This window comes from Epinephelus lanceolatus, chromosome 13, assembly GCF_041903045.1.
Source record: "Epinephelus lanceolatus isolate andai-2023 chromosome 13, ASM4190304v1, whole genome shotgun sequence".
In the NCBI taxonomy this organism is placed as follows: Eukaryota; Metazoa; Chordata; class Actinopteri; order Perciformes; family Serranidae; genus Epinephelus; species Epinephelus lanceolatus.
In genome coordinates, this window is record NC_135746.1 from 31,220,367 (window position 1) to 31,237,014 (window position 16,648).

Here is a 16,648-nt window from a genome sequence, read left to right on the forward strand (position 1 = left end):
CATTGGAGTAGAATGCTTTTAATGGTGTGATTTTGATCAGTGTCTTTTGATTCAAACTTTAATGTACAGGTTAATATCATCTGCATATAATGTGATTCCAGTACTTATGACAGCAGACAAGATTCTTAATGAATTACTGAGAAAATTACTTAAAATCCATCAGCAGCTTCACAGATAAATTAAATTAAACATTTACATTCTTAAATAATGGGATACAATTAGTGCAACAATCTGCACGGAGTGTCCAGTGTGGTTTTAAATCAGTATCCGGATTAAATGAGGCTGACGATATTCTCCATCTTACTTATTGTCCTCAAATCCCATGATAAGACCAAACCAACAGTGATTGTATGTCCTGACAAGTATTGTGTGTGTACCAAAGCTTGATATTTATTCTTCCTCTGTGCCAGAGAGCTTCACTGCTGTCCAAAAACTATTAAAAACACATTAATGAATCACACTGTTGCACTGGGTGAAATGCTCCTTCTTTAACATGAACACACACAATGTAGTTTATTTTGACCCAGATGTACAGATGTCCTGCTGCCCCAAATACCAACTAGAGCACCAAATATGAATTATCACGCTTCCGCAAATATTTCCCAACAAAACCATTGTTTACTCCTGGTTGAGAAATGTGAAAAAACTGCAGCGCCCAGCTGTTTTAAGAAATCACTAAGCTTTGTTTACTTTTTAACTTAAAACCTCAGCGGAAACCAAAGTGCTTGGGGCTGAGTGCCCCAAACCAGATCAGGAAGTGTAGAAAGACAGACTAACACACTGCAGTGTTTGGTCTTTTGACAGGATTTGTTGACAATGAGAAAAACATAGACTAACGCAAACCTTTTCTGTTAAGTACCACTTTAGCTGTCCGGATATTAGTTTGACATCTGCCATAAGGTTGATATGCATCAGGTAACAGTGGATTACGAGCATAAAAACATCCTGCCACTCAGAAATGGATTCGTACCAGAATTCAAAACCCCCTTCAAACCCCAAAATCATGGATACAGTAGAGCCACTGGAGGAGAAAGCATTGCAACTCAATGGTTTTAATACAGAAATTGTCTCAGCAGCAGTAACACTATCACAACACATAATATCCTTTCCTTTCACTTGTAAAATCAATTTTGGTCATATAAAGAAATGTTGAAATCAGAGCGACAATGTTAAATATGTTTGAATAAACACAAGACTGAGGACACATTACTGAATGCAATTTTTTAAAATATGGAAATGTGCAATGAAATGTTTCACTGGTTGTATCAAACAGGTTGAACTCAGTATTTTCAGACCAGAGAACTATACGTTATTAACCCTTTAATAATTTTTTCAGAGATTAATAAGTAGCCTAGCTTGACAAAACAAATAAATAATATAAGTGCTCTATAAAAGTTCCTGTTGTAAAAAAAAATTCAAGAAAGACAAAGAAATGTTAGCTCTTCATTTGCTAAGAACCAGAAAGTTAAAGAATGCATCAAACATATGAAAAGCTTTACACACGAACTATTTTCAAAGGTTTGAAAAATTCGAACCAAATAAATACCCCCCCCCCCAAAAAAAAATAAAAAAAAATGAGAAAACATTTGGGGAAACATGTGACCATGATAAATGTATATTAAGAAAGGTATAGGGTATAAACTACCCTCTGCCAATATAGTCAACACAGATCAGTATTATCAGACAGGCCTTGTGAGATACAAAGGGAGGAGTGACAACTATGTAAATACCCTAAAATAAAATGTCTGCCAAATGAATAGAAGATCAAATAAAACTATCACAAATACATTTGTGTTAAAATTTTGACTTTAAGTGTACAAAAAAATGCTTGTCAGATGTCAGATGACTGTCAAATAAATACATCCAGTGTAGATGGGGTTAAGACTTTGGACACAAAAGTGGAGGTAAGCTAGGTGACAGCTAAATGCACATTTTGCATCTATTTTGACAAGGTAAGAGTTGGCAACTTGAATTTACACTTATGTAAAAAAAAGTATACTTTAAGTTATAAATGAAAAGCTACAAAAAATAGAGTTCTTTAATAAAACAGAAATAAAACGAACATATGGATCGAAAATAAATTAGCATTTTTTTCTGTTAAAGGTAGGATCTGGAGGATTTTCAAACAAAACACAATATAGACATATACAAATGAAATCCTGCTTAATCATCACCGATGGGCTTCTACTCGTGTGATGGTGACTCTGTTTGCACAGCTCCTGCCCTTTAACTGTATTTTGATGTTTTTGTGAGTTCGGACCGCTTCTGGGCGGAGATTTCCCCAGCCAATGAGAGAGCGCAGGTGCTGTGCGTGTCCGAGCGTGCACCAGCGCAAGCCTTGCCTGAACCTCTTCTGTGAAGCCTTCTTCCATACCTCTGGGCTCCGTACACCCGGGAGAGTTGAGCCTTATAGGAGGGGCCAAATTTGAATGTGTGTTTACAAACAGCAACTGGAAAATCCTCCAGACCCTACCTTTAAAAAAAAGAATTGAACTATTTTGTGCTTCTCCTGTCCACTGTTTACTTTGTCACTACTGTAAGAGCCCCACAAGATGGCGCTGTCCATCTGTCTGTCAGCTGTGATGCACAGAGAGTAACAATGGACACGTCAACATTAAAAACACATCTGAAATCATGCTTTAGAGTATAAAAACTTGACGTTGTGCATGTGTTTCTTTTTGTGCACAGAACATATTCACATTCTGTTTGGTCCACTGTGGTTTGTGTAGGTAACACTGCAGCACTGTTGAGTTGTCAGGGAAGCCATTGTACAAGCCACTGTACAAGCTTCTGTATAGAATACATACATCTGTTTTACTACAGCAGATTTCTCAGTGATTTCTCTGATGTCATAATCTTCTTTAAAAGCACAGTGTTTTTATTCTTAGTGTCAGTTTTCACCTTCAAAGCAAATGGACACTTCTAAATTGCCTGTACTTGTCTTCCCCGTCCGTCTGCTCCCTTTGTCCCTTTGTGGTGGTGACTTAAGGGAAGGAAACAAGAGAAAACACTGAGGGATGCACCCCTGGAATCTGAAAGCAAAGCACAAGTCCTCTGAACTTTTTTCTCTTTTGCATCAGTCATTTGTCATGAATGGAATGACTTGCCATCCCTAGTGTACTATTTTTTTTTTTCTTGTACCAGATAAGCGCATTCAGTCACAACGGAATAATTTATCTCCACCTATGCAGGACAACATTCATACATAAACCTGTGTCACAAAGAAAAGCTGCTAATAAAAACCTGCGAAGATTCCAGTAACTGCCTAGACCTCCTGGGACTTAAAGTCATACCATTTGTTTGTCATTAATGGTATGACTGTAAGTCAGCCCATTATTATGCAGACTAAAACAAACCACACAAAACTATTTGCAGCTGCTTCTTGGCCTGTCTTATATACATGCAAAACTGCAGAAAAATAAACAGGATTGATGACGACTATCCTCAACCAAAGCAACTTCAAACCAGATTTCAGATGTGTTCCTCTTTTGTAGCTACTACTGCCGTATGTAGTGAAGGAATCAAATGGAGCAATATGAACAACATTTACAGTGAGTTTTCCAACTTCAGTTCAGAGCATGAAAGGATATTTCAAGTAAACTCAGGAGACGTTGGCCCAGTGCTGTGGCCGCAGTACAAAACCAAACAGATTGGCTCTCTGGTTCTGCCACACAGACACCTGGAGACTCCGAAAACTTCACTTGCTGTCGTGATTGTTCAAGATCACAGGAGTATTTTGTTTCAACTACAGCAAACCTTTGACGGTGATCTAGGAATCGGAAGCGTGTTTTACCAGCCTGTTTTCCAGTAAAACTGGATTTACATACAGTAACCAAACTGGGAGCGTCATGCTTCACCCACAATGAGGGCAGTAGTAATAAAGTGCACTGGAGCTTTTTCTGCATGACATTGCTTGCATACTTTTTTTTTAACCAATCCACAACATCTCCACAAGTTCTGTAAATTGGAGGTAATCTTCTATGCAAGTGGATGGACCTGGATGTTACTGCAGGGGAGCTTTAACAAGGTCAAACAGCTTTGGGGGTGACCTGCTGCCCCTCTGTGACTTGTTGGTCACCCGCCTGTCTTGAATCCACTGTAGATTGTGGCTGTGCTTGACTAGACTTGGCATCACATCCAGAGCCTCCGTCTTTCCAATTATCTAGGAGCTTGGCAACAAAAAATCAAGTGCACCTTTAGGTGGTTCACATAGAGAGCTGTGCCAGCAAGTATCCCAGGGCAGCAGGGAGACCTTTTTAGCTGTCCTGCGATGCAGTGACTTGGCAGGGTCACAGTGAGGTTTCACGGGAGAAGCTGAGGGAGGGCTCGAGCTTGAATCCGTTGCTTTTCTTTTCTGAAGGAAAGTCCCCAGGACACTCAGTAGGAAGCTAGGAGAAAGAAAAAGGGAGGGAAGTGATCAGCAAAACAGTTGCTCAAGTAGAGATGTGCCGACTGATCGGCTGGTGACAACAATCAACTGATATTCAGCATGACTGACCATGACCGTTAACTGGATGGTCAGTCTCAGATATTGCAGATCAAAATTTACATGCATGCAACACACAGTGGTTCACCTCGCATGCTTAGCCGCACTAATATTGACCAACTTCATCACAGCAACTCAATTTCATTTCCACTATGTCAAATACGCTTTGTCACACACCTCTTTAGCAACATTATTTCTACAATGTAGCTACATATTTTGCAACTTTTTCAGACCTTCAGGAAAAAAGCTGTAATTCATCCCCATGCTTGCTACTCAGAGGAATCACAAAACAAGTCAACCAAGTTAGATAAAGTGGGATATACTGCAATTCATTTTAAGTTGGATATTATTTAAACAAAAACTCTCTCCAGTAACCTGGAGCACTTTTTTGAATTTGATTGAGAGAGAAAGTAGGTCCTGTAACCTGGAGCAGTTTGGGAGAAAATGTTAAAGTTATTTAGCCAATATTTTATTATTGACATGCAATCAAATTTTCCATTTAGGAAAAAGCTGCAGTCAGGCCAGCATACACAAACATTTTTGTGTATGCCGGCCTGACTGCAGCTAAGAAGATTTTAGTCCAGTGTTGGAAACCCCCTCAGGATATCTCAATTATTCACTGGCTTCAGAGCTTTTTGGACATGTCTTACCTGCAACTATCATCAGCAAGAGTCAATGATGCACGTCCAAACACAATTTTAATGTGGAATCTGTGTAAGTAAGGATGCTCTGTCTGTGTGGGTATTACTCATGTTGGTTGGTGGAAGGGAAAGGGGTGTGGGTAGGGTTGGGGGGAAATGGGATGTGGGGTTAGCTCGGTTAAACACTCGACTGTAATCAGAAATCTGTTGCCTCTGTTTATCTGTATATGTTGAAATAAAAAAGTGATAAAACATGTCTGTGTTTGCTGTTAATTATACTTCTTATAAAAAAAAAGAAAATCGAAATCGGGCAAAATCGGAATAAGTAGGGCAGACTTTTAAAAAACTGGAAATTGGAATTGGCCAAGAAAATTGCAATTGGTGCATCTCTGTCCGCAAACATTTGTTGCGGTATACAAGAGCCACGGATGAATTAGTCAGACATCATAATGTGGTAACATTTACTTTGATGAGGCTAAAAGGGTGCTGATTAATGAAATACGAGCCTGCTTAGACAGCAGGGTTGTCATTGGTGTTACCCAATGACAGACCATGTTCAAGAAATCTCTCTTGAGGTTTCAGTTTCTAAATAAAGCTGACACAGAATCATTCTTCATTTTAATCTACCACACATGCTTTTTGTTATCAGCAAGGTGTAGGGTTAGGAGGTGTAACAAGTCATGTTATCGTCTGAACCTTCACTTACTGGCTATATATTTATCCAGCTGGTCTGAATCTATTCGTAAGTTGATTTCTTGTTTCAGAAAAAAATCAACAGGCAGCTCTTTCACATAAATAATTGCAGGTTTACAGTTACAGTTTCTATTTTGCAGTTATGGAGTTATAGGAAAAATGAATTGATCCTGGTGAAAGTAGTTGCAGTCTTAGGTTGCTTTTAGTAAATTTATTCCAGTACCTACTAGTGTCTGTCTATATGCCACCACCAGATGGCACCAAATGACAATTAAATTGACATGGTGGTCCTTCACAATGTGGCAAAACTGTGATTTCCCTTTTTCATTTTCTTTCAGTTGATTTTTACAAGGAAAAAACATATGTGAGACATTCATTTTCTGTCTTGTGATTAATCTCATAAACCTCAAACATGACTGTGTGATCTCTGTGTGAAACCTCTGAGCTAAGGACAAAGAGGAAGGAGAGGATGGGCTTGATGAATTGCCTCGTCTGAAGTGCACTTCAGTGGTGAATCAGCAGGACGGTGAGGACACCAAGACTGAAGAGTCCAGAAATCGAAACAGATTTAATGACCTGGCTTGTCTGAAGACTGCTTTGCTGGGCACCCTCAGGTATTATTACAGATAATCAGCTGGTGGTACAGTGAGATTCAAGAAGAAAGAGGACTTTATAGCTTTGTTTGTGTAGACGAAATGTTGTATGCCAGGACAGAAACACAAAAGAGACTAGATGTCCGAACTGACAAGGGACACTCTGTTCAGGAAAAGCAGAGAGAGGTTCAAGAATCTGTCTCGTCATAAGGTCACCCCATTGGATGCCCGTAGGAGGGAAAATACTGCACAAAGACACTCAGACTAAATGCTGTTCTCTCTAAAGGGCACTTGACAGGGACGCTGATGAAAGAGGGGATGATAGACAGGCAGTAGCACAAAGTATGTGAAAATAAATAAAAGAGAGGGATGACAAAACCTATTAAACATATTAAAGATTCATTAACGCTTTCCCATAAAGCAATGTTTTCGGAAGGGGTTTAAAAGGTGCTAATGATTTAGCATATGCCTCTAAAGCTGCTTGAAGACTAATGAAATTTATCTGACAATGAGGAATATTCAGAAAAACATTCCGCAGTTATAATGCAATGTGGCCAAAGACCGTGATCTGCTTTGTGTGTGTTTGGGTACAAGAAGGCAGAGGTGTTTTTGTGTGTGTGTTTATGTACTTACTGCTTGCAGGTGGTTGCTGTCAGCTCCAATGTTGACATTGTGTCGTTTCAGTTCTGACTTAATTAAGGCTGAAACATGAAAACATTACATTTTTTTCAAATATTTGGTTTGACATACACAAATAAACACACACACATATTCACACACACAGCCTACCAGTGAGCAGAATTCCCAGGAAGATCCAGGCGCAGAGGAAGAGATTTCCAGTCAGTGGAGTGAAGTCTGTGGTCAGTTTGCCCTGAATCAGAGTGAAAATGATCCCAAATATCTGCAAACACACCACACACACACACACACACACACACACACACACACACACAGAGAGGAACAAACGTATGATTAATGAATGTAAAAGTATAACATGTAACACTTTGAGGACACTTAAGAACTTTGTGATACCTGAGCAAAAGCATTCAGGAGTCCTGATGATGTTCCTTCAGACTCTGGGTAGGTGATCTCCACTCCAAACTCAAAGCCCAGAGGCAGGTAACCCGTCATGAAGAATCTGAAACATAGACATCAGTAACAGGAACAGAGTTTAGAAACTAAATAAAGTCACATAATCTGTCTATCATGCTTAAATATGACATCACAGCCTCTAAGGATGTCAATAAATCTCCCAAAAATCCAAAATAGATCAAACTAAAGAGGTCCTAAGTATAATCCATGCTGCCGCAGTCTACAGTCACACACAGCCCTGCTCAAAACAATTACCACCTTAAATGCACGTGTGTTGTTCTAAGTGATTATATTCAGATTGAAAAGTCCACAAATGATGGCTTGTACATCCTGGACGCTCGATAGAGTGCTCCAGTTTTTTGAATGCACAGCTTAAAAGACTGTCACATTTTGTTCTACGACATAAAATACGTCGTGAAGCATTTATGTGTCTTAAAATAGGTGGTTCCTAATGAGTGGCTTTAACACCTTTGTTGTGGTGGCGACGTTAAATCATGCAACTGTGGTGTAGTTTGTTCATAGCCTTTGTAAAAATTATCTTGCTGAACAAATCGTTTAAGTGCCATAAACGTTTGGAATGTGTCGTTTTGTAAATGTGCCCTCTATTTTTTGAAGTTTATTTATATGTAAACATCCACGCAGTGCCTGCTGCACACCCACACCAGGTGTGTTTAAACCTACAACAGCGACATAAAGAGGCAGAACTCAAACTGCGTCTTCACTGTTTGTGTTGAAAGCAGTAGTTCTGAGTGTAAAACCAGAAAGTGATGCAGCCTAAAGGTCAGAGTTTAAGTCGCCAGTTTGAAGCCCAGCGTCAGGCTGGGGAAAGCAGCAGCAGATGATCTTGTGTCTTTGGCTTCAGCAGCTATATGATCAATCATTCACTTTTGTTTGGTATGCATTTTTAATTTCTCCAATCTTTTTGTGATCAGTAAGACCTGATAAGTATAAAGAACTAAACATCGTCAACGATAATAAAGTATAAATGTCCTCAAACGAGTACTTGCATATAAACAGTGTCTGAACTTGTTACTGTTGCTAAAATTGGTCAAATCTGTTGCCATATCAAACTACAAACATTATTAATCATAAATAACAAGTATCAGCCATAAAATGTGATCTGGTTTTGGACCTTGTCCACTTTTGTGTCAGGATCGGCTGCAGACTGACTTGGCAGAGATGGCGGCCATCTTGTTTTAACATGAATTAGTGTATTGTGCTCTTACTACCACTAGATGGCACAAAAAGTGTCCATGAACGAGGACAACAGGTCTAAGTTAAGCAGAATGAAGTAGAAGGTCCAGTATACCCAAAATGTGATGTCCTCATATGAGGATAAACTCGTACTGAGTGTCGGTGCTGTTAATGGACATAAAGTGTGAAGGAACAAGTTATGCAGACAGTGCCTTGGTGTTTATGAGCCCTCTGGCATACCTGGAGATAGCTTATGAGGTCATGTGTAAGGTCAAACCTCTGGGATAATATGACACTGTGCAGCCTGGAAACATACAGGAGCTATTTAAACATGCTACGATGTCCTGTGTCAGGATTGCACTGAACTTAAGGTGGTTCAACTGCCAAATACTATAATTGCAATATGAACTGCGGCATTACCATGATCACTTTTCTGTGCTGTTTCATCATTAAATCCTCTGCGTGTACTTTGACAAGTACAGACCTGCATTTGGCATTTCGATTCACATGTTTCTAATTTTAAATATATTGCATCCTATAGATATACAATATAAATAGGTAGTATTTACAAAAAACAAATGCAATGCATTCTGTAAACAGTATCTGTAACTTGTGTGTGAGTGGCCAGACGTACCCCAGAGCTCCAGCAGTGAAGAAGACCAGTTGGATGTTGTCGAGGTTCAGAGTGAAAGTGAAGACTATCATGCCCAGAAACGACAAGATGTACACGATCAGAGTCGTCATCCTGTAAAACACAAACACGTCAGACTCTGAGATAACATCTTCTCCCTCCGTGATCATCCTCTGTATCTCAAGCTATGATTCATTTTCCTCCCACTTGTTTCCAAAACACATGAACAGTGGATCAGATTTTAAATAAAATGGGCTGACATTAATTTTGTACAGTGGGAAAATCCCATTCCTTTGAATGTACTGACGAAAACTACTGAGACACATTACACCTTGCATGCAGACAGGTTAGGGTGGGGTCTCTTAACTCCCTCCAACAGGACTGTTTCAGGTTTCATTTGACCTTATCGACTCTTTCTGCTGTAAGAATTGTTTTGTTTTCACACATGCGATGGACACATGAAACTGACAATACACTAAATGGCCAAAATGTATGTGGACACACCCATCTGGGTCAGTTTTTCAACTTCCAATGAAGTGAAATCTTAACGCAAAAGCAAACAATGATATACTAGACAATGCCTGCTTTCAAATTTGTGGCAGCAGTTTGGGGAGGACCCTTCCATTTGTCATAGTGACAATGCTACCTGTGCACAAAGCCAGCTACATAAAGAAATGTTTTTGCCACTCTGGTGTAGAAGAACCTCACTGGCCTGCAAGGAGCCCTGACCTTGACCTCAACTTCTGGGATGAACTGGAATGCTAACTGTGAGCCAAACCTTATCTCCGAATATCTGTGGCCTTCAGCCAGGAGTGTAAGGAGTTTCAACATACTTCCTGCCATGTAATACCTGAGCCTGGTTTTTTTTAGAGCCACTAACTCTTTTTCCTGACTATTCACAAAAAAAATGACTACGTATAACATGATGTTTTTGTAAATTCAGTGAGAAGTTAGCTTACAATGAACAGGTGGGGAAAGTGTGTGCTTGTGTTGCCTACTTGTATGTCTTTGTGTAGTCCAGCCACAGACCACAGAGGATGGAGCCGACCATTCCAGCAACAACCAGAGTCAAACCAATTCTCCCAGCATTCAACTCCTGGTTCTAAAGAGAGGAAGCAAGGAGAGAAAATGAGAGAAGATAAGAGAAGGAGAGGAGACGATGAGAGAATAGATAGGATATGTTAGTATAGCCTGAGAAGAAACACACAGCTGACTTAAGAGGCTTTTGTGCTCCTTTAACCTCATCAAATCTGAACAGAGGCATAAAGGTTCCTCTTACAGATGAACTATCAGTCACATGTTCTATAAGTGCATGTATACAGTATGGGTGTGGGCTCTTAAATGGGGGGAGTCAGGGATTTACAGGGTTTCTGGTGGGAGAGGTCTGTCATCTGACAGTTCAGCTCAGAGAGTTTTATAAGTTCATGCAAGGGTGACCATCTCTCGGTTTGTGTGTGAATGTGTGTGCCTGCATGTGTGTGACAGGGATAGTGTGCATTGCTATGATAAGCAGAAACTGAATGAGCGTCAGCCTCTCCATTAGTTAGGGTGCGTGTGTGTGTGAAAGAGAGAAAGAAAGAAAGAAAGAAAGAAGTGTTTTAGAGTGAGTGAATTGGTCATTCTCTCCAACGTTTTGCTTCTCCTGCGCGTGTGTGTCTGAATGCGTGCACGCACACTGACAGTGTTATGGTGGGCAGCAGGCATGCGTGAACACAGCTAATGAACTCAGACAATAAGCTCATGTCTTATCAAAGCCATCAGAGGTTTCTTTGTTCTTTTCTCTCTGTTTTTCCATCCACCACCCAGTTTCCATCCACCTGTTTTATGTACATTTTCAACATGAATGGGAAGACCAGATTAAAAAGCTAAATGGTGCAAAATGGTTTAAGTGCAGCTGAGGTGGAAAAGTTATCAAATGGACAAAGAGAATATTTGCGAAAACTGACACAGATAGTTCGACTTGCCCCCTATCGATAATGGTATGGGCTGGAAATGTGTTTTTGGTCCGTCTCCCAAAGGAAAGGGGTCTTGAATAGGTGCCTTGAGGTTCCATTTTGTAAATGACCAAATTCTTAAGCGATTATGACAAGATTGCCCCCAAAATGAGTTTCTGGGCTATCTGGAGCATGGCAAACACGCCTACCCAGCAAATTAAATATAAATTGTCACCCTGTGGTTAAAATCTCTATATCAGGATGTGAGTGAAACATATGTTGTTCTCCAAGTCACAACCTTTAAGGAATTGTCTTTGGTTTTGTTCTGTGATGTTTTTACCCCCATTTTGACCCACTCCCCAAAGGAAGGGGTGTGGAATCATAAGTCCAAAATTCCATTTTGAAATTGATCAACTTGTCACTGAGTAGCTGTGACAAGCTGTTTTTTAAGCACCCCAATCATAGATATAAATAACATAATAGGTGTAAAGAGGGCCCTCCCTTAAAACCCAGCTGAAATAGATAGGTTTGAGTGCAAGAAGGATCATGAGATTAAACAGCTTGTTTTCATTTCCTCATTGACTACCAGCTGTTTGTGGGTTTTTGTTTTTTTTTTTTACCTCGTAGCAGGCCATGATCATCTGGTTGAGAAGTGTTGAGACAGAGTAGAAGCAACCAGTCATTATTCCTGCAATCAAACAGAAACAAAGAGTCTATCCATTAGGCTTAGAAATTAATTTGATGAACATGTTTGGTTTTAATGTTTTCAGATATAATTCTTAACAACAGCCACGGGCTTTACTAGTAGGTGAGGGTTTTCTTACAAGGACACATACATTAATGCTACTAGAGTGTTCATTTGTTAGCATACAACTATAAAATCTATATCTATAGATAGATAGATGGATAGATAGATAGATAGATAGATAGAAACATGAGAGTGCAGAAGAAATGCAAGTGGCTCTCGTCATCCTCCAGGGGAAATGCTCAGTTTGTGGAGAGAAAGCCACAGAAGTTTTTATTTCTATAAAGATTCCTCAGTTGGTTTAAAGTAGTGGTTCCCAACTGGTGGGTTGCAGGCCCGCGGCCCAACAGTGGGTCACGGGTCCACTCTGAATGGACCACAAGCGACTCAGGAACGTGCCAAGTTTATAAAAAACACACTTCATTTAAAGGTACAGTAAATTTTCAGCACACTTACTTTGAAGTGCAATTTCCTGCTGTAAAGTGCAATTTCCTGCTGTAAAATGATCAACTGATGGATAGCTAGCTCAACAACTTGGCCAACTGCAAGTATGACACCTAATGTATTAAACTGTACGGACGTTGAACTAATCACTAAGCAGAATTCTGGACCCTGTAGCTGGACCAGTTGGAAACTACTGGTTTAAAGGACCTGCTGGTCTTGAAACTCATTATACAGGGACCTTTAGTTATCAGTGTTTTCGAATAGGCTCTAAGGGTCTGAAATTTAACAGATAAGGTTAAGAACTCCAGACTATAAACAATTGATAGTAGCAAGTGGTAATAGTGGGAGTAAAGGTAAATGGCGGCCAGCAGTGGTACCTGTATAAGTAGTGATGCCTACTACATCTATTGTGTTGATTGATTACTCTTCCAGGAGCTTTCAAGCAGGTCAGGACTCAATAACTGCAGGTCCTTGACGTTCTAACTATAGTTTTCTCATGTGCTGATGGTACTCCAGGAATTGAGACTGCTTGTAGTAACAGAAACTTACACTCTAGATCCAAGAGTCCACAAAGTGCTCTAAAAAATGAATGGAAAAACATTCAAATGTTTCCATTTATCTGGTGGTATTTCACACTTACCGTAGCTGATGAGCAAGAGCACAAATGCTTTATTCTTTATTAGGTTCAAGATGGACTGTTTGTAGGAGTAATCGTCAGGAGGAGAGTCTGGGAGGACAGCCTGGGCGTGACTGGGAGGGAGAGGAGGCCGGTCCTTTATGACTGTAGAACACAGAGAGACAGTTTGGGCGGGCCTCTTAATTGTCAATCAGAGAGATTAACACATAAATACAAATACCACAATATAAGAAAGCAGCAATCATCTATATGTGTATTTAGATTTCAAGCATGTGGAAACTCCACCAGGCGCCTTAAATGTAAAATAACAACACTTACACAAACATTGGACACTTTCTCTAAAGCCTGATTTTGATGTACTTGCAGTCAAATTAATAGGTTATCACTGAATGCTTATGTATGCGGTTGAAGGAGCAGCTTCAAGTCTATCCTACAGTATGGTTCGGTATCAGCGGCATCAGTTCTGAACTTATTTTGCAGATCAAGCATCTATCTGATGAGACCGATCAGTATGAAAATAAAAGGACACAAAATTTGCTTAAAAAGAATCACCCATTAAACGTGACGTCTACTTTTATTATAGTCAAAGTCACACTATCACTGTGAAATACAGTGATCAGTGATGAAGTGACTGAAACTCCTTGTGATGAATTTAAATAGAGAATTAATTAGAGAATGTCTTTGCATGTGACTGGCGGGTTGAAACCACAGCCATGATGTCTCATGTTTCCTTAAAGCCTGAGGGTAATGGGGTGGGTTTAAAACAATGTCTCATGACTGTTTTACTGTCTCCACCAACCACTGACTCCACCCTTTTCTTCACTACAGCACAAGGCACTGTTGATATACATAAAACTGTAACCCTTAGCAATAGGCCTTAACATAATCCTATTCTAATCTTAATCCTTAACTCAAGTCTTAATCCTGAACTGCTCATTTACAGATCTGCGGAGCAGCAAAATGTCCCCACAGTGGAAGACTTCTGGGATATTCTTATCTGGTCCTCAGATGGGCAAGAACACACACAAACACACACCTCTGTTCTGATGTACAGAGGCATTTCTGTAGTCACCTCACATGACTTGGAGGTAACCGAACCATAAATCCCCTGCGACCGGAGCAGATGGCGGTGCATAGTGAATATATGCAATACAGCATGTGTGTGACACATGTGTTTGTGGTGTGTACCTATAACCGTTAGGAGGAAGAGGACCGTGGAGACAGTGGCGGTGCCGTAGAACATGATGCTGATGTTGTGACCCGTCAGCTCAATGTTGTCAGGCGTGGTGGGAACCAAAACTGGAGGCAACAGGAAACCTATGGCTGTTCCCAACTAGAGATGAGCAACAGAGAAACACATACAGAGAAAGAGATATTTCTTTACAAACTTGTTGTTATACAGTGTGTTATCATATTATACGTTTGAATTGAGGGTTTGGTAACAACATCCTTGTGCTACTCAGTTATTATTTCCCACTCTCTTCTGCTCTACTGGCTCCAAATTTTCTCTGTATCCTCCATGACTCCTTTCTATTCTACTCTGTTCGGCTGGCAGCGGTGGAAGGAGTACTGAGATAATTTTCTTAAATAAAAGTAGCAATACCACTGTGTAAATACACTGTCATTAATTAGGTAAAAGCACAAAAGTATTAGTAACAAAAAAGACTTTAAGTGTAAAGAGTAAAAGTACACATTGTGCAGAATGGCACAGTAAAAACATAAACTGGAAATATTCAGAGAAGGCTACAAGTACCTCAAATTGTACTAGAGTAACTGTACTTGAGTAACTTGAGGATTGTCTGGTGGCTCCATCTATCTTCACTTCCCCTCCAACACTTCCATCACTCTATCTGTCTCTAATCTCCTCCACTCTGCTCTATTATATGTTATATATCCCACTCAATGTCTGTCTTTGAAACACATCGTAAAATATAATAATAATAATGTCTATTAAGTGACCTGGTTCCCCAGCACTGCCGTGGCACACGCGGTGGAAACCTCCCGGGGTCCGAACCACACCGAGGCGACGCGGGACGGCAGGCCGAGGATGAACACCTGCGCCACGGAGCAGATGACCTGCGCGATGACGGTGACTCCGAACAGCTCGGGGCTCACGCTGGCGCACTTGAGCCAGGCGCCGGCGCAGTTGAGGCCGGCTCCCAACAGGGCCGTGAGCCGCAAGCCTTTCCGGTCCAGCAGCCATGTGGCCGGGAAGATGAGCGGCACGTAGGCGACCATGTAGACGATGGAGAGCCAGTCTACCTTGTCGTTAGTCACCCCGTAGTACTGGGTGAACACGTTGGTGATGATGCTGTACTGGATCCACTGGAAGGCGTTCACCAGAGAGTACAAGCTGAAGACTGTCAGTACGGCGAACCGGCGCCAATACAGTCTCGTCTCTAGCGTCTTCCCTTCCTTCTCCCCCGCCTCTCCTCCTCCGCCTCCTCCGTTGGGCAGCATCGCCTCTCTCTCATCCGGCTGCGCCTCCTTCTCCTGCTCCTGCTCCTGCTCCAGCGCCCGATTAGAGTCTGTGTCCCCTGCCCCGCCCGTCAGCGCCGCTTCCTCTGCCGGATCCGCGCATCTCTCGGCTGCTCCGTCCAGCTCGGGAGTCTTCCTGGCGACCGTGATGTCGTCAGGTGCGCCAGTGTCCGCGCGCAGATGCTCCTGCACGAGCTCGCCGGCAACCATGATGTCTGTGCGATGTTTTCTGTCCTTTTCCGCCGCTGCTGAGCCGAATTCACACCTAGGAGCGAGGCAGGAAGCGAGGACACGCGAAACAGAGTGGTTTCCTCATTCGGGTTACTTGTCACTACCGCTACGACGCTTTAAAACACATCAAATGCTATAACATGACCCTCACTGAGACTGGATACAAAGTAAAACAACCTCCTCTAACACGACAAATGTTTACTTATTTAAAACATCCGGATATTCTGTCTCCTCCCCGGTCTCTCTCTACCAGCATGCTGCCTGCCTACCCAACTTGTGCGTCTCTCTGGTTGCCTCTTTACGTCCTTCTATCCTTTGTTCAGCCGACGCTGACACGAGGCCTTCCGATGCTGATGAGCCAATAGAAGAGCAGCACGAGCCTGTAGTATCTGGTAAGTTACTACCAGGGTGTAGAAGTAAATGGTAACCGGTGTCCATGTGGAAGTTGGGATGCTATGATGCAACAGCTAGTAAGGTAAAATATAAGTTGTAGCCTTGCAGCTTATTACAGCATGTTGGCCTATTATAATAATAAATTAATAAAATAGGGTCTAACAAATAAATGAATACATAAAAAAATAGGCCAATTATAATCCTGATATTATTTTATTTTGTTATTTTTGTTTTATTTTTTTCTTGATTATTTTCCATTTTGATTTTTCTAATTTAAATAATTCAATATATGTTGCGTGTGTGTGTATATATTACAAGAGGTAAATATTGATAATTTAATTATATTTTTAAATTGTCTTCTTCGTACTTTGTGATATTAATGTTAGCCTATATTACTGTCTTGCACTAATAAAAAATAAGAACTGAAAATAAACATAATTAGTAACTGGCTGCGAG

The 16,648-nt window shown here is 40.9% G+C and overlaps 2 protein-coding genes across 2 annotated transcripts in view; one reads left to right on the forward strand and one right to left on the reverse strand.

Moving 5' to 3' along the window:
- Positions 1 to 16,186, reverse strand: flvcr1 (FLVCR choline and heme transporter 1). Its single transcript, XM_033647820.2, has 10 exons — positions 15,050 to 16,186; positions 14,279 to 14,423; positions 13,094 to 13,234; positions 11,885 to 11,952; positions 10,329 to 10,432; positions 9,334 to 9,444; positions 7,446 to 7,551; positions 7,203 to 7,314; positions 7,047 to 7,114; positions 1 to 4,388 (listed from the first exon to the last, which is right to left on the reverse strand). Exons 1-10 carry the CDS (start codon positions 15,776 to 15,778, stop codon positions 4,290 to 4,292), a joined length of 1,683 nt encoding a protein of 560 aa, XP_033503711.1. The 5' UTR covers positions 15,779 to 16,186; the 3' UTR covers positions 1 to 4,289.
- Positions 16,150 to 16,648, forward strand: part of spata45 (spermatogenesis associated 45) — a 6,641-nt gene continuing 6,142 nt past the window's right edge. The window contains exon 1 of the mRNA XM_033647830.2: positions 16,150 to 16,191. The gene's annotated coding sequence lies outside the window, so the exon portion shown is untranslated. The remainder of the gene's footprint in view (positions 16,192 to 16,648) is intronic.

What these genes read in the sequence shown, in the direction of transcription:
- flvcr1 (XM_033647820.2), bottom strand. Translation starts at nt 15,778, where the DNA reads ATGGTTGCCGGCGAGCTCGTGCAGGAGCATCTGCGCGCGGACACTGGC. An exon ending in TGATCATGGCCTGCTACGAG is followed by an intron (nt 10,433 to 11,884) that starts GTAAAAAAAAAA and finishes TCCTCTCTTTAG; the next exon opens with AACCAGGAGTTGAATGCTGG. An exon ending in CCTGGGAATTCTGCTCACTG is followed by an intron (nt 7,115 to 7,202) that starts GTAGGCTGTGTG and finishes TTCATGTTTCAG; the next exon opens with CCTTAATTAAGTCAGAACTG.